General features: G+C 45.5%; 2 protein-coding genes and 1 pseudogene across 2 annotated transcripts; 2 read left to right on the forward strand and 1 right to left on the reverse strand.

Annotated features, from left to right (window-relative positions):
* Positions 1-24,380, forward strand: part of LOC143639848 (E3 ubiquitin-protein ligase TRIM58-like) — a 305,237-nt pseudogene that overhangs the window by 162,533 nt on the left and 118,324 nt on the right.
* Positions 6,759-7,685, reverse strand: LOC143398892 (olfactory receptor 6F1). Its single transcript, XM_077107891.1, has one exon. The coding sequence runs from the start codon at positions 7,683-7,685 to the stop codon at positions 6,759-6,761; it is 927 nt and encodes a 308-aa protein (XP_076964006.1).
* LOC143400119 (olfactory receptor 14K1-like) lies at positions 18,850-19,794 on the forward strand. The gene has a single exon (XM_076857420.2). The coding sequence runs from the start codon at positions 18,850-18,852 to the stop codon at positions 19,792-19,794; it is 945 nt and encodes a 314-aa protein (XP_076713535.2).

The raw sequence follows: 24,380 nt of genomic DNA on the forward strand, positions 1-24,380 counted from the left end.
TTCCCTGTGTGAGTAACGTGCAGAGATGGTTTTGCAACATTTGTTTTCTAACCTCACGGGCACAACTTCTGCCAACTCCCGTGAGATATGCAAGGGAACATGGGGAAGTTATGGGCATCTGTGACAGCACTTCCCAACATCTCACTGGACGGTTCATGACCTTCATGTTGTTGGTGTTCCTGGCCCTAAAGTCAGCCTTGACTCCTCTGTCTTTTGATGGGGACAGTGGTCATGTGAAGGGCTTGTGCCTCACACAGCTTCTAGGAAATCGGAGCCTTTCCTGAAACAAAGTCATATCTGATGAGTATGGAAATAAACAAAGTGTTAAATAAAGCCATTAAATGAGGCCTGGCTGGGTGCTGCTCAGTGGGAGAGCCCCCCCCCCCACACACACACACAACTTATTGTAAAAGTTAATAAATTAAAGATTTTTTCCTGTTCTCAATACTTTTCTCTGGACACCAATGGACTGTCATGCCATTTAGTACAATTGTGATGGTATCTACCCATCTGGAAAAAAAAAAAAAAGAATAGAAGAAAGGAAGGGATCTAATGGATGATAAATTTCTTTTAAGTATATGGGGTTAAAATAATTCTACAGCCATTTGGCAAAAATAACAGGACATCCATTCCTTGTGCCAGTCAATGGAAAAAATGATTCTGAGATTACAATGTAACAGTTGAAATGCTAACAATAACTACACTACATGGAAAAGTGGGAAATGTTGTCTATCACCCAGGAGGAGGGACTGGCCTTCTAATAGACTCTCCAAATCGGTAGTGAGTCATGAGTGGAGGGCCACATCCCAGGTGAACTTCCTCACTATTTCTGAAAGAACAATCAAGGCTTGCCTTTGGAGAAAAAATGCCCCTTTATTGAGGCAGCTCTGCATATTTATAGAGCGGGGGTTGGGGTGGGGTGGGGGTGGTGGTTTGACAGTTGAAACAGTTTAACAATTTAATGTTTTTTTGGCAGCTGGCTTGGGGTACGTTCTAATTAGTGGGTAAGGATCATGTGAGCCAGCAGGGCTCACCATTGGATGGCTCTTCTTGGGGGATGGGGAAGTTAGTCTTTGGAGCCGGGGCGACTCCCAACAGTTTCTATTCTACTGAATTGGTAAATTTGACCAAGGAGAATGTGTTTCAAATGTGTGGGGGAAAATACAATGAATACATTCAAAAGGTCCAAATTAACTGAAAAAAAAATTTTTTTAATGAATATCATAAGGAGTTAATGTCCATAATTACAAAAATAGTAAAAAAAAAAATGACTAAAGAAATAACAAAAAGCCTAGGAAAAGAGGCAAAACCCCTCAGCAGCTCACATGGAGAGAAATACCCACACTTCTCAGGTGTATCTCTCACTGTGAGCTCCACACCAGTAACACAGAGGCAGGTTGAAAGGGCCTCCTGTGACTTCCTCCTTGCAAATCTGTGGATGCTGCAATCCCGCCCCACCATGGTGAGCCTGGGCAGCAGGGCCCCTCAGACCCCAGCCCACAGCCCACTGGGAAACATGGCACATGGCAACTAAGCTCCTAGTGCCTCCACCTGGTGTGCATTTCTAACCTGAGAATGCAGAAACCCACAAACTGATCCATCACAGCACCACTGCAAAGGTAGGTGATGGAAACTGCTGCAGTATCCAGCTGAAGAGACTGAATAAAGTCATGGTGTGTGCACAAGGGGAACGCTGTGCAGATGTGAAGGAGGCCAGGAGGTGGGTGCCCCACTGGTGCTGGCAGGAAATACCACTAAGTGGAAAAGTCAGGCACGGAGGCCAAGCAGGGCATACTCCTGAGACAAAGCAGGGTAATAGGGAGATGGATCCTGCATCCGGAAAAGAGATAAGAAGTGTTTCAAAAAATTAATGGGTATATCTTCTTAGGAGATAAGTCAATTCAAGGCCTTTTCCCATTTTAAATCTGGGTCATTGGTTTACTGTTTGTTTTCATTTTTTGCTGTTTTTGTTAAATTGTGGGAATTCATAACATATTTTCTATATTAATTCCTTGTTATATTTGATTTGCTAATATTTTTTCAAATTAAATAGGATATTTTTCACTCTATTTATTTTGTTATTTGATGCACAGAAGTTTTAATGTTGGTATAATTTATCGTGTCAATTTTTACTCTTCTTTCCTTTATCTAATTATCAATTTTTGTCTTTATCAATTCTATTATTTTTTTTCTTTGTTATGACTTTTTCCTTTCTTGACTTTGTTTTGTGATTCTTTCACACATTTATTACAGATTTATATCTAACTCCTTCTCAGTCTTTTGGGGCACCTTCCAATATAAACATTTGAGACTATAAATTCCATGCTTAGCAATACTTTATTTGTATCCAACAGTCATAGATACATAGCATTGTACAATTCTAAACATGTTTTTTAAATTTCTATTGTAGTTCCTTTGGATTTCTAAAATTAGTCCATTGGTCCATGCATCTCTTAGAAGTGTGTTTCTAAATATATCTATTTAAAATATACATAATTTGCCTGAATTTATATGGCATATTTGTAATTTGTCAAATGTCTTATTTTGTGCATTATATTTTTGTCACTTTTCTATTATTTATTTTCTCTTAAGTGCTTTCATTTCTAAAAAGTTAGCATATTTATACTTCAGAAAATTTAACATAGAAGCACATATAAATTTTAACACATATAGTAATGTTTTAAAACTTAATTCTTATTAATACTCTTCTTCTGAAAATTCAAAGACCTTAGAATTTTTAATTTTTTTAATCCCCTTGTAAATTATGAGTCTACTGTTTATATTTTATTCTTTATTAACAAAAATATATTTATATAACCAAAAATTGTTAAAGCTTATACTTTTGCCATTCATGAGAGATTTTCTTTTATTCAGGGCTAAAATTCAGGACAGACCATTTTTCTTTTGTCTCCTCACAAGCAGTGATGTTTCTAGCAAGCACATAAAATGAAATTAAACATCACTAATCATTAAGGAAATGGAAAATCAAAACTAAGTTTTACCACATAATAGTAGTTTAGATGACCAAATCCTAAAAGAACAACATCAAACAAAACAAAATAAAACCCAGAAAATATCAAGTATTGATAAGGTGCCGCAGTCCGGCTGCAGCAAAATAACCGGGGGGTGACGAATAACTTGTGTACGTTGATAGAGCAGGAATGAGAGCCATTGATTGTAGGATATGAGCGATATTTATACATTTTACACAGCTTATGTAATTAGCATAAAATAGATACAGCAGTCAACCAATAAGGAATCTCCACACTTAATGGCTCGCTTTTGTTACTTCACAAACCAATCCCTCTGGCATTTGGCCAGGCGCCATCCAGACTTGTTTACAGACTCTAACATTTCTCTGGCAAAATAACAGGTGCCAATCTGACTTGTTTACAGACCTTAACAATAAGGGTATAAAGAAATTGGAACTTTTGTGCTCTCTGGGGATGTAAACTGGTTGTTCCATTGCAGAAATTGCTCTAAAAATTACCATGTGATCTAGTAATTCTACTTCTGTATATACGTCCAAAATAATTGAAATCATGGTCTCAACAAAATATATATACATCCATATTAATAACAGCATTGTTCAAAATACCCTTATAGTGGAACACTATGATTAATTAATCACATATCCCTCAACAGATGAGTGGATAAACAAAACATCATATACATAAACAGCAAAATATCATTCAGGCTTAATATATTCTGTTGTATAAATGAATCCTGAGGCTATTATGCAAAGTGAAATAAACCTTTCACAAATGAAAAAAAAACAAAAACAAAAACAAAAAATTAAAGGGCCACCTAAGATAGAGGGGGTGGAACAGAAGGTGCCTGGCGGGTCCTTCCTGGGTGGAGTTTTGTGCAGTTCACCTGGAAGATGCCCAAGATCTCCCTGTTCAAAGCCATGAAGCTAAGCTGTAGAGAAGGGCACTCTGTGGAGTGGAGCCCTCACCACCCGTCAGCCAGGGCGCTCCTGGTGCCTTCCATCGACCCCTACTGCTCTCAGAGGTGGGACAGACCCTCCTGTGTGTCCCCAGCTCGACACCTCCACTTCTGAATACCCTCACACTGCCCCCTCACGCTGCTCATGTCCCTTCCTCCTTTATTTCTCCACTGTGTTCAGAATAAATTCCTCATATTTGACTCAAATGATTTGCTTCAGATTTTTTTCATTAGAAGCAAGTTGCGGATGAAAAATTTTATGTTCTGCAAATCCAGTCTTCCTCTTTCCCTCCCTCAGCACAGCCAGAGTTCCATGAATCCGGTTTGCATTCAGTCATATTTGCATGTTTTCTATATTCAAATGCACTCTTAAATATCATAATGTTTTCTGTTTGTTTGTTTGGATTTTTTGTTTTGTCTCCTAATTTTTTTTAATTAATTCAAATGACTGACTTGAAAACATTTCCTGGGCTAGGCATGGTGGTACACACCTATGATCTCAGAAGCTGGGGAGGCTGAGGCAGGTGGATCACAAATTCAAAGCCAGCCTCAGCAGTTTAGTGAGGGCTTAAGCAATTTAGCAAGACCCTGTATCAAAATAAAAAATGGAAAGGGCTGGGGATGTGGTTTGGTGGTTAAGTACTCCTGGGTTCAATCTCAATCTCTCTCTCTCTCTCTCTCTCTCTCTCTCACACACACACACACACACACACACACACACACACACACACACACAAATTGTGTCCTACCGATGCATCTGTTCCAGGGCACTTATCATCTTTGAACACATTCATAATCTCTCATTCTTTAGTTATGTTCTGTCTCCTCCCAGCAGAGTGTAAGGATACATTTTTCTCCATCTTATTCACTCATATGTCCTAAGTGCATGCCAGCCACAGAGAAGACGCTCTGCACTTGTTGTACTTCCACACTATTTGGGGATATTGTATTTTCTGCATGATTCAGAATTCATTTATCCATTTTGTACCAAGGTTTATTTGAATGCCTTCTGATTTTTAATATTGTAAATAACATTTTATCCATAGAAATCACCTGAGGATATTTGCTTAGGCCGACCTCCAGATGGTGGGGACGGCACTATGATGTTGACTAGGTGTTACCAGGTTCCCCTCTGTGAGGCTGATACATGGCATCATAAAAGATTCTTTTCCCAATCAAACAAACGTAAAATGTTGTCTCAGTTTTCTATGAATTTACTTTTGCTGATCATCTCTTACTTAGTTTAATTGTTAAATATCTTGATTTATAAGTAAACTATATGTTTGTCATTTTTCAAAAAAATTTCAATTCCTTTACGTATTTGTGTGCCTCTGACCTCTGTGGTGTCCGTGTTTTTCTGGGCTCGGCTTTGTCATCTGCAGCCTCCCCACTGTTGCCCCCTTGCCGTCCAGGCAGAAGAGGGCGACCACAAGCCCCGCGTTGTGAAATCCTGTGGGTCAGTTATTACTTGTGTCTGTGTGATCGTGGGGTATCGGGGTCCTAATGCTACTTTAATGGTGACTTATCCTACTTTAATGGTGACTTGGGTCTTGAACTTGTCTTCTGTGCATGTGGCATATGCTCAGACTCCAGGTCTGCACATGACGCTGGACTGGAAGTACTCAGTCCTCTACAGGTGACATGTTTACATTCAGGGGCTTGGCTTACAGGCAGGCAGTCACCTGCAGGTCTCCTGGAACCCAGTCCGTGCTCCCCCAACCTCTGGGGACTTCAAACCTCTGTGAGTCCCACATGCCTGCTGCCAAGGCTGAGCCTGGCAGCTGTTTTAGTTGCATTCCATTGCTGTGACCAAAACACCAGACAAGAACATCCTAGAGCAGGGAAGTTTATTTGGGTTCATGGTTTCAGAGGTTCCAGCAGTCGATGACCAACTCCACTGCTCTGGGCCCGGGTGAGGCAGCTCATCCCAGCAGAAAGGAAGCAGAGAGGGGAGAGAAGGGGCCCAGGAAGATGCACCCTCCAGGTCTCGGTGACCCCTCCTCCAGCCTCACCCACCTGCCTGCAGCTACCACCTAGTTGGTCCTTTCCATCTAGGATGGGCTGCTTAGGTTAAGCTCCCACCATCCAGCCATTTCCCCTCTGCTGCCCCTGCGTTAGCAGGAGCTTGGGGAGACACCTCACTTCCACACCATAACAACAGCCCAGCTTCACAGTGACAACAGCCAGACCATATGTGACAGTGGGACTGTGACTCACACCTGTGAAACAGGAAGCCAAGCCTCCATGACCCACACCAGACAGTTGGCCATGTCAGCACTTAACTCAGAGTTCGTCACTGTGAGAGGTTCAGCTGCCATCAGTGTCATTTGGCAGAAATCTAGAGCAGGCAGAGAGCAGGGCCTCTTAGTTCTGCCCGCAATGGCGGTGCTAGGCATGAAGAATGGGGAAGCAGCCTGGGAGGGACGCCCTGCCTCCCAACACTTGCCTCCTGAGTGGCAGGGGTCACCTGGCCTGCTTTGCTGGGCATGAGGTTTGGCAAGGCCCCCTTCCCTCTGCATAATTGCCCCAAAGTTTATAAAAAAAAGCCAGGGGAGAGCTAATATAATGTATGAGGTTTAAGATCTGTTTTAAAGTCTTGAAAGCTGCTGTTCCCATTGTGTATGGATGTATGGCCAGCAGGCCCGCTTTGTGTGCTTTGGTTTGGGTCTTCAGGGTTTCTGTCTCTGTGTCCCCTCTTTCCTCTCTCTCTCCATGAATCAATGGCTGTTTGCCTTCAAGCCTCTGCATTCCCACCTGTTGCCCCCAGCAGGTGGCGGGGGGCCGTGACAGGGCACAGGTGTGCTGCAGAGCTATTTTCTCTTCCACTTCTTCCGCAGAGTCTCCCTGACCTCCTGGTTGCGGAGGGTGTAGATGAAGGGGTTGAGAACCGGGGTCACCACGGTGTTGAGGACGTGCACGGCTTTGGTCAGGTCCAAGGCGTCCTTGATGGAGGTGCGCACGTGGAGGAAGATGGTGGAGCCGTACCAGATGAGCACCACGGTGAGGTGGGAGGAGCAGGTGGAGAAGGCCTTGCTGCGGCCACTGGCCGAGGGGATGCTGAGGATGGTGCGGATGATGTAGATGTAGGAGACCAGGGTGATGAGGCAGGAGCTCAGAATGACCACGGCAGCAATCACAAAGGCCACCAGCTCCACCGCCTGCGTGCTGGTGCAGGCCAGGGCAATCCAGGGCGCGATGTCACAGAAGAAGTGGTTGATGGCTCGGGGGCCACAGAAGGACAGGCCACTGATGAGGGCCGTGGGCACTGCAATGGACAGGAAGCCACAGACCCAGGAGCCCAGGGCCAACTGCAAAGAGAGCAGGCTGCTCATGATGGCCCCGTAGTGCAGGGGGTAGCAGATGGCGAGGTAGCGGTCGTAGGCCATGGCGGCCAGGAGGAAGTACTCCGTGCAGCCCAGCGAGAAGACCAGGTACATCTGCAGGAGGCAGCTGATGAAGGAGATGCTCTGGCTCCTCCCCAGCAGGATGGCCAGGGCTTTGGGCACTGCGGCCGTGGTGTACCAGACCTCCAGGAAGGACAGGTTGCTCAGAAAGAAGTACATGGGGGTGTGCAGCTGGTGGGAGGTGCTCACTAGCAGCAAGATGGCCACATTGCCACCCACTGTGAGGATGTACATCACCAGGAACAGCAGGAAGAGCGAGAGCTGCAGGGCCTGGGGCCCCGGGAAGCCCAGCAGCAGAAAGCCCCTGCCCTCTGTCTCATTGCCAGCATCCATGGCAGGGCCTGCAGACCAGGAGACAGAGGGCCACTCAGCCTTGACCACCCCTTGGAAGGACTCACAGAGAAGCACTCATGAAACCTGGTGACTGCTGACCGCTGTCTTCACACTGGAGCCAGGCATGGTGAACATGATAGTAAAGCATAGAGGAAAGCATCACTCCAGTCGACCAACAGCCCAGGAAACTCCACTTCCATGAATCACACCCGTCTGGGCCTCCTGCCGTGCTAGCTGGGCCCACCAGCACTCTGTTACCCTGGAATAAAGGCACGGGCTCAGAAGGCAGCCCCCAGACATAAGTACTGACCTTAATCACCCATGGTAGGCTTGGCTTCTCAACTGACTCTCTAGGTTATAAGCTCCGTCCCCATAAAGAACATTCAGAGGTCAAGTTTAAGAATTCTGATCTGTTTTTTTTTTCATATTTAAATTTATTAAGACAATGCATTCTTCTCACAAAAAAGAAGCAAAAGTCCATATTGAACAAAGCTCTTAACAGAACCAGGACATCCTGACCCTCCTGGGGAAGCGGGAGCAGGGAGCTAGTTAAGAACAGGATGTCATTCTGAGTGTCATTTTCATTCTCTAGTGCACCCTGGACACCACTTTACATGCGTTGGTAAGCTGTTCCTGTCAGGCATGCAGGTGACCGGAGCCTGCACTTGGGGGCAGACTCTTGAGCAGAGACCATAGGATCAGGGTGGCTTCACTCCACAAGCTCTCTAGAGAGCAGGAGCTTTCCTTCCCCAGTATCACCCTCCTCACCATACCGTGCCACACTTCCTCCAGGAAACTAGAATTTCTTGCACATGTCCTGTGTCAACAAGCACATGAAGAACCCAGGCTGGGCGGGTTGATGTGTCCACAGCATGGGTCTACCTAACGTCCAGCAGAAGGGTCTCTGACCTCCTCCAGGCAGTGCTTCTCAGGCCTTAAGGGGCACCTGAGGGTGGAGTCCAGGGCAGGTATAGTTCATCCTCTGGAGGTGGGGGTGGTATCTGTGGGTCTGCACTTACATAGCTTCTGGAAGTGGACACTGGCTGGAACACACCTGAGGAATGGTCTAGCAGCCTTCTCCTTTATAAAACCATCCCATTGTACCTGGACTTGTACAGTTATTATAGACCAATTAATGTTCAAAGGCAAATACTCTGAAGCTCAGAGAGTGACGTGTTTTGCCCAGGTTTGCTTGGCTGGCTGAAGAGAGGGTACAGAGCACGTGACCCCCAGATATGCTCCTCTGGTGATAGGATTATTTTTGAGCTGAAGGCTGCTGGAAATAAATAGGAGCTATAAGGAAATCTCCCTGGCTGGTGGTTCCACAGAGACAGGGTGACCCGTCCCCAAGGCAATGACTGTCAGCCCAGGGACCCAGAGGAGCCCCGATGACGAGCCATGCAGAAATGACCCTGGCCTTCCAGCAGTTCTCACAGTCACCACACCCAGAAGCTGGGCTTTCCCTCTGCCTGCCTCTGCTCTGAACACTCACTCTTTGTAAAGATGCTGCCTGAGTCCACCTTTAGACCCCTCCTCGGAGCTACTCACCTAAGTGCTCCCAAGTGCATGGATCTTTTTAATAGACTGAAGGGTGCTTTTCTTTTATAAATTTGTGTTTTTCTAATTGGCAGGGCTCCAGCCAGTGAGTCTAAGAGAAGTGGAGGGGAAAAGATTTCTTTCATGCCCACTGTAGTTAAAACAAAAAACACCTAGATTATTAATTATCCTAATGAAGAGAAAATTGATCTATATATCAAGGGTGACTCAGACAAGAAGAAATACAGAGAAAAGATACTCTTTAGCAAAATGTGCTAAATAATATCTTTCCCTAATTTCCCAAAGCTAACACATTTCAGCGCCTGTGTCATTCACAGGAAAAGTTAGTCTGCAAAAGTAACAACCGCTTGCAGTTCCAGCACTGAGCGCACAAGTTCTGTTCTCCTGGGAAACAGGAGCCCAGGAGCCCCTGGACTGTAAACTTAGGCCAACCTGTGGCAGAGATAGGGCTCGGTACCCATGCCCCAAGCATGGGCCTCGGGGTGCAGATGAACTAGGCACCCGAGCACAGGCAGAGGCACAGACCTTTTCCATCCTCCCCTGTCCTCCTCTTCCTCCCCCTCCTCTGGTAACCCCAGGTGGCAGGTACCTGCCTTACTCCCAGAGGGAAGAGATGCTGCACAGAGAACAAGTGCCCAGCCATGTCCTCCTGTTCACCACCCTCACTCAGATCATGTCCCCTTGTCCTCTAGGCACCTGGTGGTTGCCCAGAAGCCCTCAGATTTCCAGCTTTGGGTCTGAATCCTGAGGACTCTGGGACACAGCACAGACTCTTATAGACGAGGAACAAGCACAGGTGTAAAGAACCTGCCCAAGGTGGAGTGGTGCTCACCAGCCCTGGGGTCCCACGGCAGAGCACAGCTTTTAACATAGGAAGATTCGTTTGAAGCTGTGATTACGTCATCTCTAAAAAACTACCTGTCTATTGCTCTATAGTTGAATGGGTTTTGAACTAATTCTAAGATGTTCTTGGCACATGTTTGAAGAGTTTTTAAAAATCAGAGAAAGAACATTGTTTGATTATTACTTTTGAGTAAAGTTTCATTTTATTTTTAAAATTAATTACCAGGGTTATTCATTTTATAAAAAATGCATGATGATTTACTGACTAGATATGATATGTAATTTAAATACCCAGAAAGTTTCAATGAATAAAGATAATAACTGTTCTCATACACAAAGCAATGTGTCATTAAAAATGACTGCACTCAGGTTGTTTCTGTTGCAGGCAGACAGGAGGCCCCTGGAGGATGGCCACAGAGCTCAGCTTGCGGAGTGGAGTTGTGTGGAGTGTGCAGACAGTGGCCCTCCCAAGACCCTGTGGCATGTAGTGCCTTCCCACACAGAGCCACTCCACACTCACCTGTCCCTGCTCTTCCCATCCATGGTTTTCTCCCCGACTTCGACCACCCTCTCCCCTCCCTCCTGACTTAGATCACCCTCTTTCCTCCCAGCCTCTTATTATTCCATGGGTGCTTTTCCTGGTATGCGGAATGCTTTGGTGGGATCTTCCTTGGTCCTCAGACCTCTCAGGCTGTTCCTTGTTCCTTTGGTCCTATCCTGCCGCGTCCCCTTACAGCCAATCTGCCTCCTGCTATCTTGTGTTTTCTCCGCCTCCTGAGAATTCAGAGCCTCACATGGAAATGCTTTGCTGTTGAGTAATTAGGTGTGGGGAGCCCTGTGGGAGGAGGCTCCGTCTGGGGTACTTGGGGTCAGTTCACCAAGACATGGCCTTCTACTAAATCTTCTCAGATCCAGGCTTCAGAACCTTTCCAGTCACTTGAGAGAGAAATCTAAATGACAAAGTTACCAAAGAAGAAAAAGGGTATTTCTCTGGCTTTATATGTTAATCATTCATAAAATCTGAAAAGCAGAGAGTAGTGTTTTTGTTTTGTTTTGTTTGTTTTTAGAATGAATAATACAAATTGAAGACTAAAGGAAACCTAAGCATATCTCCAAATCAAAGGTGGGGTCTGGGCTTGACATGGGTGAGGCCCTGGGCTCTGTCCACTAAAATAAATCAGACAGGAAGTTTGAACTAACAGACAAATTAGTAATATTTCATGCCCAGATATTGTCCCAAAGCACCAACTATAGTGTCCTCATTGTATTTTTATTAAATCTTTCAGTTTCATGGTGTTGGGACCTCCTATGACTGAAATAGAGTTGATTGTTCAACAGTGAAAAGAAAATTAGAACTTCATGTTACAAAACACTATTGGTGGGATAAGAATTAAACTATCCTTGTTAGGAAGCAATTTCTTTTTATAAAAATTATGGGGCAGTTGGCTCAGAGCACAGAGCCCCCCTCCCCATATTAAACTGCGCCAGATGGGTGGCATGTCTAGGAGCACCAACATTTCATGAATTTGTCAAACTCCAGTTCACAAGAATCAGTGGTGTCAAGAATGGGAAATGGGAGTTTTCTCTACTGCCAGATTCCTTGTTGGTGCAGATTGTTCCAGGAGTACAATTACTACCTGCAGTGATGCCTCATGGTGCACAGCTGGAGGTTGCTATTCCTGCGCTCTCCATAACCCTGTAAGTTCTGGGTTCAACCTAGGAGTCATCATGGTCTGTCTTACAGCCCCAGGCCTGGCTGCCCCACACCCAGTATCCTGCAGGAGCATGGACCCCATGATCTAAGAGTGCACTTGCTCTCTGGAATCCACAAGGACCCAAGTCAGTCCCTGTCTTTGCCCACAATGTTGGTGGCACTTAGTATTGCTAGAACTTGAAAACGTTTTCTAATAACTATAGTGGAGTGTCTAATTTGGACTTTACTGTGGGTCTTCTTTTTCATTCCTGAATTTGATCAAATTTTAATGTTTCTTTGCCTTCTGGGTATTTTCTCTAAATTGCACATGTATGTGCTTTATTATCAATTCATTTGTGTTTTTAAATTATTTTATGTTATCTATGAATCCTACAAACTGATGGTTACACATTGTTGAAATATTGTCTGAGACTATCTTTCAACATCATGTATTTGTTGTTAAAAACAAGTCCAACTCTTACTTGGTCACACTTACCAATATTTTCCTCCCAGGCTTTTGCTTTTAGGGTTTGTTTAAGCCATTTCTTATGCCAACATATCTTTGAATTCTTTTGGAGTTCTGACTAAAAAATTTAGGAATTTTATGGGGTTTTTTTTAGTGATTTATACATGATATTGGGAGTCCTGTGATGCAATCATGCAACAGTAAATATAATTTATCCCATTGCAGCCCCAGTACCTTCCCTGACCCTCCCCCGTCCCTGCCCTTCCTCTGTCTACCGGACATCCTTCTGTCTGTAGTCATTTTTTAATGCATGCTTTATAGGTATATATAAAGGTGGAAGTCACGGTTTTCCCCCTGTGCTCCCTGATCTCCTTTTATTTTCAAGAGATTTCCCCATTCCCTTATTCTCCTATTTTTATCCAGCTTCTGCATATAATAGAAAACATTCCACCCTTGACTTTCTGGGTCTGGCTTCTTTCACTCAGCACGATGCTCTCCAGCTCCATCCTTTACTATCAAATGCCAGAACTTTATTCTTCTTTGGGGCTGAGTATCTATACCACAAATTTCTTTACCCAATTAAGGGCATGAAGAGATTGGAAAGAAGATCTTTGCCAGCTGCTCCTCTAACAGAGTATTAATATCCACAACTTAGAAAGGAAAACAAAAAAAAAACCCCACCAAAAACAACAGCAGCAATAACCTCCACCAAAACCAAACAATCGAATTAATACCTGGGCAAAGACCTAAAAAGACACTTCTTGAAAGAAGAAATACAAATGGCCAACAAATACATGAAACATGTTCACCATCCCTAGCCACCAGGAAATGCAGATCAAAAGTATGTTGAGGGCCGGGGCTGGGGCTAGTGTAAAGTGTGTGTAGGTACTGGAATCCATCCTCAGCACCACATAAAAATAAATAAAGATTCTGTGTGTCCATTTCCAACTTTAAAAATACTTTGAGATTCCATCTCACTCTAGTTAGAATGGCAATTATTAGGAATACATATAATAATAAATGTTGCTGAGGACGTGGGGAAAGGTAAGTTCCCACCTTGTTGGCAGGACTGAAAATGAGTACGAATGCTCTGAAAAGAAGTACGGAGGTCCCTCAGAAAACTGGAAATGGAGACATCTGCTGACCCCGCTGTACCACTCCTTGTTGTTTATCCAAAAGAACTAAAGTCAGCTCCACAGGCACTTGGTGGTCATAGCCGCACAATTCATCCCAGCCAAGTTACAGCGTCAGCCCAGGTGCCATCCACAGATGGATGCGTGAGGAAATGTGGCACATCTACACAATGGAGTATTACTCAGACATGAGGAAGGACAAAGCTGATGTGCATGAAGGGAGAGAGGAAAAGAGAAGCTCAGTGGCTGTGGGACTTAACACAGCCCACACGACAGACCCCACCTCCAAGGACTGTGGGTCAGTGTCCCTCTCCACAAGAACTGAGCTTCGTTAGGGCAGCCAATGGGAAGAAAGTGGGCATACAGATATAAATTAGTTGTTACATGCTTTAGAAGCTAATGGGTGTCTTAGGACATGATTGTCACCTACACACAGCAAATAGGTAAGGAACTACTAAGAGCTACCCTAATGAGACCCAGAGGGAGCTCCCCTCTGCAGGCTAGAGGAGAGGGCAGTGGGCTGGGCTCAGTCTGGGGGTGGTGAAGGCCTGGCCTCCTGGGCTTGGGGTGTGAGCACTGATCTCAGCGCAGCCAGGAGCACCTCGGGGAGCAGCCCGGGCAGTCACACAGGCCTGCTCTCTATGGCTTTAAAGACCTGACCCTCCTGGACAAGTGCCCGAGACCAAGGCCACTAAGCACAGTTCTCCTGCCCCAGAACTGGGAGCCTGACAGTGGGACCACACTTTGCATGTGGAGGACAGCCTCAGGGCCACAGTGAGTTGAGTGGCGGAGGGGAGGGTGGGACTTTTCGCAGGGCTCCGCTCTCCCATGGGAAGTTATGGTGGACACTTCTGGGCTCTGGAAGCGTTTCTAGGAAGCACAGGCTCCAGGGGAGCAACCGCTACCCTCCAGTCCTCCGCCCTCACTTCTCTCCTCCATCCTGTCTGTCCCTCTCCTGCTCTTCCTGCCCAGAGTGGGAGTTTACTTTAATGTTGTATATGAACAGTAGCGAGATGTCTGTACCTGGCCCTACCCCAGCTCTGTGGGCGCAGCAGACCCTCGGAGACACAGGGATGTTCCGTGCCCCAGTTCTGTAGGGCTGGATGGGACAGCTGCACGTTTGCCCCATCGCGTGGAGCTTCTCTGGTCCCATGAGTGTCTTGGCACAGTGGGGCACAGCCTTGCTGTGCCATGTCCTCTGTGAAGCAGAGCCCACAGAGGCTTCAGCAGGCTTTCCAGCGCTCACTTCCTACATGGCCATGAAGAGTGTGGTTCAAGCAATCAAAGTGAGCTCCAGGGTGGAGATTTGCCCTCCAGGGTGTAGCCCTCCAGGGTGGAGATTTGCCTTTGAAGCCAAATGTGGTGTGGGAAGACTCCAGAGGCTTTGCTTCTAGCTCTGGACACTGGAAGCCCAGGGAGGTGACATGAGGGAAGCTGGCTGGCTGGGAACCTGCCCTCAGAGCTGCTCCAAGCTTGGCATTCGCCAGAGGAGAGAGGAGAGTGTGGGGTTGAGCTGCAACCTGAGTCAGGCTCCCCACTGCTGCCTGCACTGGGGCCAGTGCTGCCTTCCCGCAGCAAGCACACCTGAGTGTGCAAGGTAGCTGGAGGTTTCCTTTGCGGATGGGTCTTTCAACTTTAAGGTTGGAAGAGAAATGCATTCTTGGAGAATTTAAGTAAGCAATGTCATTACTATTGAAACTGAAAGGACTTGTTTCTCTTGATATGAAGACTATGAAAGCCTAGGCTGATTTTCAGAGCACACCTTCTGGAAAGCAGTGTGGAAAAGTGTGTGCATGTGTACCTGTGTGCACCTGTGTGCATGCTTTGTGTGCACATGTGTGCATGTTTGTGTGCATGTGTGTATGTGTGTGTGCATATGTGCATGTGCTTCTGTGCATACTTGTGTGTACATATGTGTGCTTATGTACATGTGTGTGCTTGTGTGCATGTGTGTTCACAGGTGTGCATGCATGTGTGCTTGAGTGTGCTTGTGTGTGTGCATGTGTATATGTGTGTGCACAGGTGTGCATGCATGCATGTATGTGCGCTGTGCCTGTGTGTGTGTTCGGGTGTGGGGTAGTATTGTCTGTAGTTCTGAGTGTCTTGGTTGCTGTTACAACACAGCTACTCACCTTCTAGCTCCTTAAAAGCACCTCATATGAGCCAGGTGCCATGTCATCCCAGCTGCTCTGGAGGCTAAGGCAGGAGGATGGCAAGTCTGAGTTCAGCCTGGTAACTTAGCAAGACCCTGGCTCAGTGATAGAGCACCCTGGGCTCAATCCCTGGTTCTACACCAATCAAACAAGAGCCCCATGACATTTCAGTTTACTTTCTCACTCTTTGATTTACATTATTCTCATCTGGTTTTCACTAAAAATAAAATAAATTTGATGCCCAATTTTACCAATTGCTCTTTCCTCCACCAGCCTATTTAGTTTTCTCCTATTGATTCATTATCCATGAAAACAAATGTGAACCAAGAGCATTTGAGCAGAGGGCCTGGGGGCTGGGGATGTAGCTTGCGAAGCCCTGGGTGTGATCCCAGCACCAGAACAAGAACACACGAGAGAAAGACATCTTGTAGCAACCTGCTGGAAGTCCAGGTACGTCCAAGGGAGTGAGAGAAAGCCCCACACTGTTGAGTGCTTTGTGGCTCATTTTGTTATGTGCACGTTTTTAACATCAAAGTATGACTAATCCTCACCAACACCCTAATTTGTTAAAACAAAACAACTTCAAAGCATTTTTTTTGCATAGTGGAAATAGAATTATTAACTTTTTTGGTTTTTAAAATGTTACTATTCCAAATAACATCCTAATATTACACTACAGAATTTCTTACTTAAAATGTTCATTTTGTTTTATTGTGAAAGCAGGGGTTTTATTCTTGGCTGGGAGTGAAACCGGCTGCTCAGATTGCACACTTGTCTAAGGTGAGGAGTGACCACACTGGCTTTGGTGGGTGCAGAAGCCAGAGAAAGAACAGAGAAGACGGACACATGCCTGTAATCCCAGAGACTCAGGAAGCTGAGGCAGGAGGATCACGAGTTCAAAGCCTGCCTCAGGAAAAGCAAGGCATTAAGCAACTCCGTGAGACTCTGTCTCTAAATAAAATACAAAATAAGGCTGTGGCTCAGTGGTAGAGTGTCCCTAAGTTCAATTCCTGGTTACCCACACCCTCCTGCTGCCAAAAAAAAAAAAAAAAAAAAAAAAAGTGAGACTCTGAGCTGAATCTCCAGGTGGAGAGGAAGAACAGAGGCTAGGGACAGAGAAGCATCCTGGGTCGGCCTCCTCCATGGAGACTGCCCTGCCATCCTGGAGAACTAGGAGAGCATGTCCCTCAGCTCAGCTGGACGAGCCTTGCCAACACAGACCAGGCCAAGCAGGACAGCAGTTAGGAACCCCGTTCTGAACAGCAGCTCGGCTGAAGCTGTCTATCTGGGGTGAAAAGCAGTGTTGGGGACAGGCACCTGTCAGAAGGCCCAGGAGCAGGACAAGGCTGGGGAAGCCTTGGGTGGGAGGAGTCCAAACCAGGAGCCTGGAGGGCAAAGTCCACTTCTCTGGCATCAGGGTGCATGGGAGCAGCCTCTGACTTTGAGAAAACATGTCCCTGAGGCAATGCTAAAGCAGAATCCAGGGCTCTGGGCAAAGGACGATCCAGGGGCAAGAACAGGTACAGGCCTCCCTACCCTGGATGTGTGAGTGGCCTCTGGTAGAGGCCCCTGGTCCTGGTAGCAGCATGTGTGCTGCTCTACTGAGTGCAGAGAACATGTCTAACACGTGCTGGTCCTGGTGCTAATCACGTCAGGCCTAGAATGTTATGACTATCACCTGGCTTAGTCTTAGGAGTTGCTGTTGTCATGAAAAATGTCACTGTGTTTTTGAAAACCAGTTTTTTTTCAAAATAATTTGTATGGCTTTCTAATTTTTTTTAACTATGCTAATATCCACATTAAAGAAGCAAAATAGACACTAAAATAGCACTTTTGCCAAAGAATTACACTATGTAACGAAAGTATAGGGGGAGGAATCAAGGTCGGCGTTACTCCCCGGTTCCTGGTTTTGTTTCCTTAGCTCAGGGGTTGTGTTGAGAAAGCTGGTGCTGTGCCAACGTGTTGGAGCATTGGGTCTCAGTTTGTCTCAAGCAGCTTCGCTTTAAGTTGATTTTCATGCAGGGTGAGAGGCAGGGATCGAGTTTCATTCTTGCTCATGGGGTATCCAGTTTTCCCAGCCCTACTGTCCTTTGTCCACATTATGCTTTGGGGACCTTTGGTGAGTGTCATGTGGTGGTATCTATGTGGGTTTGTCCCTGTGCCTTCTATTCTATTCCATTGGTCTTCCTGTCTGTTTTGATGCCAATCCCCACATTTTATTCTCAGTTCCATTAATTTGGGCTGTGATGATCTTTTCCTGTCTTCTGCATGTTTGGAACTAGTTTGTTCCTGCTTTTCTGGGCCTTGATGTGCAGCTTCAGGTTGCTTACTTGGGATCTTGCTGTTTTTAACACAGACACTTAACGCTGTAAGCTTTCCTCTAAGAACCACCCTCGGAGTGTCCCAGAGGCTCAGGTATGTTGTAGCACTATTCTTGTTTGAGTCTAGGAATTTTTAAATTTAATTTCTCAGTGTCCTTCAAAGAAAAAAGTGAACAATAAACAACAGCATCACTTAATAATAATGAATATTTCCTTTTTTAGTTTATTTTTATTTTACTCTTCCTCTTTCTCGATGTCAAGTTTCTACTGAATTGGCTGCTACATTTCTCAAGATATGAAATGGCCAACTATAGAAAGACCTTCCTGTCTTTCTTTCCTCCTTCCTTCTTCCCTCCCTCCTTCCTGTTTTCCTTCCTCCTCCTCCCCTCCCTCCTTCCTTCCTCACTACTCTCATTTCCTCTTTTACTTTTGTGGTGCTGGTGATTGAACCAGGGCCTTGCACATGCTGGCCAAGTGCTCCACCACTGGGCCACACCCTACCCCAACATTTCTTTAGGATCCTGCTTGAAACCAACAGCTTCAGCCAACTGCTGGTCTTGATTTAGGTCAAATTAGCAACTATTTAAAAGATTGCAGTGCACAAGAAGCAGAAGTGTTATTCAAGACTTCTCAACCACACAAAAATTTAAACAAGTAGGATGTTATTTATATAAAAAGTTATTACTCTGTTACAATTATAATTATGTAGCCAAACCTGCAATTATCAGTGGGAAAAATTACCCCAAAATCATTTCGTGTTATCAGGGAAGAATCTGTAATTCTTATGTTTTTTTGCAATCAACTTGAGTCCAGGTATATTGCAGGTTTTTGTTATCTGACACATGGGTCCAGTAGAAATGCAAATGCCTTGGCATTTTAAAGCTTTCTCCCTCACTATGCTCACCTCTACTCTTCTCAGAAATTAAGGAGCAAGTGACGTTCTAGCTGATGTGTTGCTTTACCTACTTTTTTCTTAACCCTGGCTCCTGACTCAAGTTATGAAGAACCGGTCGCTGGTGGTGGAGTTCCTGCTCCTGAGGCTGGCTGAAGGCCGGATGCTGTGGCTGCAGGCTGCACTTTTCTTGATGATCTACCTCATGGCTGCGCTGGAGAATGTGGTTATCCTGCTGCTCACGCTTGTTGACCGCCGTCTCCACACCCCAATGTACTTTTTCCTTAGGCATTTGTCTTTCTTGGACCTGTGTCTCATTTCTGCTACCATGCCCAAGTCCATCCTAAACTCCTTCACGCTCTCAGACTCCATCTCCTTCCTGGGGTGTGTGCTGCAGCTCTTCTTGGTGGTCCTGTTGGCTGGGTCGGAGATTGGCATCCTCACAGCCATGTCCTACGACCGCTATGTGGCCATCTGCCGCCCTCTGCACTATGAGGCTGTCATGAGCAGCGTGTTCTGTGTCCAGCTGATGGCCCTGTCATGGATCAATGGGGGGGCCTTGGGAGTCTTGTACTCTGCTGGGACATTCTCTCTGGAGTTCTGTGGTTCTAATAGGGTACACCAGTTCTTCTGTGACGTGCCTGCCCTGCTGAAGCTCACCTGCTCTGCAGAGCACGCCACCATCGAGGCCAGCGTGGCCGTCGGGGTCTGCTATGCCTTCTCGTGTTTAGTGTGCATTGTGGTCTCCTATGTGCATATTTTGTCCACGGTGTTAAAGATCCCATCCAGGCAGAGCCAGTCCAAAGCCTTTTCCACCTGCGTGCCTCACCTCATTGTCGTGAGCGCATTTCTGGGAACAGGTGCAATTGCCTATTTAAAGCCAGCGGCTGATGGGCCCCCCGTTGTAGACCTGCTGGTGTCTGTGTTCTACTCCACTGTACCTCCAGCCTTGAACCCCCTCATCTACTGCCTGAGGAACAAGGACATCCGGTCAGCTCTGGGCAAATTCCTCAGGAGGGTTAGAAGCAGTCGGCAATGGGAACAGGACTAAGTCGAAGCTGGCACCCAGAGTTTCAGGGTTTTGTTGTTCTGCATCTACTGAAGTGTTTAAATTTCTACTTAGAGATTGAAATGCTGCACAGCCTTTTAGCAACAACTTCAGGGTGTATGTTTTAGTAGACAGTAAGCTTTTTCTTACCCCCCTTCACTTTATATCTTACTGTTATGGAAATTGCAAAGGTTTCCTACTACACTCTTGATTTTGATTCTTGTTCCTAAGTTCCGTGAGCTTTCTGAAGTTCTTATCTCTTCAACACTTCCACGTTTCCTGGGTTTCACTTTATTTAGCTAATGATTTATAATTTCAGAGTTTTCCTTGCCTCTGTTTAGGGATTCGACTTGACTATATAGCCCTTCTGATTTGCACTATTTGGTGAAAATCATTTAAACTTAAAATCATGACCTTAACAATTTTGCAGTTCAAAACAAGGTAGTTAATTCTATCACAAGTTTCACTTTTTGCTCCAATAGATGCTTGATATATTTAAGGTACTAGAGATTGAACTAAGGAGCACTCTATTCCTGAGCTACATCTCCAATCCTTTTTATTTTTATTTTGAGACAGAGTTTTACTAATTTTCCCAGGCTGGCCTTGAACTTCTGAATACCTGGGATTACAGGTGTATACCATTATACAGTCTGTTTGATGTACTTTATATCATTACAGATTTAAGCATATGATTCCGTCACATCTGTGTTTCTTTGCATGTAAATTATATTTTTGGATGCAGGCACTTTTCTCTTAACCAAAATTTGTATCTAATGTGCAAATTCCTGATATTGTGGTAATAATATTCTGTAATTTATGAAAGTAACATCTGGCATGGCTTCTAATGTTGTTATAAATCCCACCTTCTCCAGACTTTCCAGGTCATGTAACACTTCCAGAACCCTACAGGTGCAACCTGCAATTATCAGTGGGAAATATTACTCCAAAACCATTTCATATTATCAGGGAAGGAACTCTCACACCAGGGAAGAGTTCATCTCCCTCTCCAGTCTGCTCACGGCCTCCTTCCTGAAGATGGAAGCCCTGCTTGTTGACCACCTTCACTGTGTGCAGGCTTTACATCCACCCCTTCTGTTGGTCCTCACAGCCAAGGGGAGGTGACTATAGCGCTCAGCATGCAGAAGGCAGGCAGTGTGCTCGGTTGCCTATATCACAACACAGGGCTGTAGTAAACACCCCTGCTGTTGAGTGGACACACCTTTCAGACTGGATGCTCAGCACTGCATCTCTGAAACTTTCTCCTATGACCCACCTCAGGAAATCTTCTATTTGTTTATACTCTACCAAAATTTCCCAGTCCAGCCTGATTCTGGCTATAAAGTACTTAGTTTCCCATTTCCAGTCTATGAAGCCTTGTATGTAATAGACAAAAGTAATTAAAAAATTTTTTTTGTAGTGAGACTTGTATATATATTGACAGAAAATAAGTTAAGTATCTTGTAGAAATCAAGCTACAGCAGGAACACTGGCCTATGAGGCCCCCCATGAGGACTTTATGGTGTCGTTCACAATTCAGAGTCTTCAAAAGCTTGACCTTTAGTAGACATTTGACCCCGGGTCAGTTTATTTTATACCATCATAAACTTATCTTTCTCTGAAATTTTTTGTATTCAATGAACCCATCAATTTTTAATTAAATCCCTTTTACAGAAATGCTGAATTGAAATATGGAAAACATGCACATCTGGGAATGGAGGGCATTGGATGATGACAAAACTCTCAAGGGGGAATCAGTAAAGTGACCTGTGACCAGCCTCACCTAATTAAGTCCCACCTTTCAAAGTTTCTAGCATGAAGAGCACCAGCAGCTGGGGACCCAGACTGCAGCACAGGGGCCTTTAGGGACATTCCAGATCCAAGCTACAATCCTACCTGTAGTCATGCCAGGTCCCGTCTGCTTCACGTGCACCTTGATATTGTGTGTTAGTGCTCAAGCACACAGACACACACAAACACACACATACAAACACACACATTCATGACTGGGTGAAGAATTTCCTTTTGGAATCTGGTCAGACACAGTAACTGTCTCTTTGGAAAACTCCATCTGTTGCTAATTAGACCTACAGTCCTGGCCATAGCTGTGTCTCTGTGGAGATGGACCCCTCGGCCGTGGGCGGTATTCCAGTAGGCATGGATGAAGACCTCATGTGAACAGAGGCAAATGGGCTTCAAACATGTTCCTATCCCAGGCTGCAGGAGGAGGAAACTAACGTAGGGAAGTGAAACTTTCAGAGCCTTCACAAAAGAAAGCAAGCCAACAGGACAGGAGAATTGACAGAGGACCACGTGTGTCCAGGCCCACGTCTGGAGAACACCAGGCGGGCAGCAGAAGTCCTACTGCAGAAGTGGTTCTTAAGTAGAGAATTCTGAATGCTCCCAATGCAAATAACTGATCCATAAAATGGTGGAAATGCTAAATACCTTTGAGTGATCTTTATAAAACATGTTATTGAAACATCACAGGGTCTCCATAAGTAAATATATTATGTGTGAAGAGAACTTTAGAAGGTAGCACCAAGCAAACTGAGAGGGATCTAGACTCGTGCCTAGGCACCACTAGACACTTGTCTGCATGTACTTCAGCATGTGACCAGCAGGCCTTATGAACTCCACAGCTGATCGCTGAGAGATGGAGAACCTGATCCCTGACTCAGTTTCACTTACTGGAATATTTTAAGGCTGTTTGAAACAACCTATGTACAGGAATCTCTTTTTCCCATAACAAACTTCATGATTTTTAAATATGAATTATTTCCAGTGAAAGCTTTGTGACCAAAATGAATAATTACATAAGTGAATTTTAAACACCTGATATGAAACCTACAGTCTCACTCATACTTCATGTTGACATGATCGTGTTTTAGATCCTGTGTTGGTCAGTGTCACTTTCTGTCACTGTGACACCACACCCAAGACAACCTCCTTACGCATGAGAAGAGAAGACGGAGTCATGGCTTCAGAGGTCCCAGCCCATGGTCCGTTGGCCTCAACCATCTGTGCCTGTGGTAGGACAGACATGATGGAGGGAATGCACAGAGAGGTCAAGTCTCCCCTGCTGCCATCTGGGAAGCAGAGAGTGTGCAGGGCTCCCCACCTGCCTCTCCAGGGCAGCTCGAAGACTCATTCCCCCCACAGCCTCCAGAGGGCTCCACCATCTCCCTGCAGCACCACAGCTGGTGCCCATGCCTTCCATGGGACACTCCAATCCAAACTATGGCAGAGACTGGGTTAAACTGTGTCATTCAAAGTGATGGGCACTAGTTTCTAAAATTACATCTATCACTTGTGTTATGGTCATGCTTGACAGGGGTAATTGGGAAGAAATGTGACCTCTGAGTGTGTGCTGCTCTTTGCTGGGTGCCATATGGCTGTTCAGAGACTTTGTGGTGCATAATTACTGCTCATAGCAATCATGAGCACCTATGTGCCAGAGGTTCCTCTAGGGACTTAATACACGTTCCGTTCCTCATTTATGAAGCCCTGAGGAGTTCTCTACACTGTGGACTGCTGTCTTTATTTTACACTGAGGAGCAGGTGAGACTTGGTTCAGATGGGACTCTGGTAGAAAGCACTATTGTGACTGATTCCTTCAGGGAAGGGGAGAGAGAGACATGGACAAATGAGACGGAGGTACAAGTAGACTCCCATGGTCACCTATGGAGAACCAGTCAAGGCGAAGCAACCACTTCAAAGCCCATGTTCAGAGGGCCCCCGAGCCCACATCTGTGATGAAGACTCAGGCCTAAGCCTTGACAGCATTGGGATCTGGTGAAGCACCTGAGTTTAAACTCCATCCCTAGCCAGGTGTGGTGCTGCACCCCTGTAATCCCAGTGGCTTGAGAGGCTGACGCAGGAGGATTGTGAGTTCAAAGCCAGACTCAGCAACATAGTGAGGCCCTAAGTAATTTAGTGGGTCACTGTCACTAATAAATAAATAAATAAACAGACTAACAAATAAAAATGTTTTTAAAAGGGGTAGGGATATGGCTCAATGGTCAAGTGCCTTGAGGTTTAACCCTCCATACCAAAACCAACTCACCCATTCCATAACATTATGGAAGCACAAAATTGCCTCCTGCTGGGTTGTCAATGTATTGGTGTGTATTCCTTAGCGTGGGTGAAGTGACTGTATCAGCAACTGACCTTAAATGGAAAAAGGATCGCGCTATTCTGGCTTCCATTTATTTAATGCAAGAAAAACAAATTCCTTTAATTTTCTGTGTGTGATTTTTAATGTTCACTGAAGTAAAGAATAACAGAGTGCCTCCTTCTTTTCTGAATTTTTATCCAGATCTGCATGAAGGAACCAAGCCACACGCACAGAGGTGGCCTCACACAACTTATTCCCACCTTATTCTGACCCGTCTGCACACCCAGTCCCCCACTCTCCCATAGGAGAGTGTCTGTGCACTTGCTGTCCCTTGAGGCTGGTGGTGACACAGACTCTACAGGCCCATGGACCTCCCTGTGGTAGGCCAGGTGCTCAAGCGGGCTGGCAGCTGGGTGTGGTCCCCGGGGTCTCAGGGCTGCTCAGACAGGGACTGGCACCTCCAGTTGAGCATAGA

The sequence above is a fragment of the Callospermophilus lateralis genome, assembly GCF_048772815.1.
Source record: "Callospermophilus lateralis isolate mCalLat2 chromosome 5 unlocalized genomic scaffold, mCalLat2.hap1 SUPER_5_unloc_2, whole genome shotgun sequence".
NCBI classification, from domain to species: Eukaryota; Metazoa; Chordata; class Mammalia; order Rodentia; family Sciuridae; genus Callospermophilus; species Callospermophilus lateralis.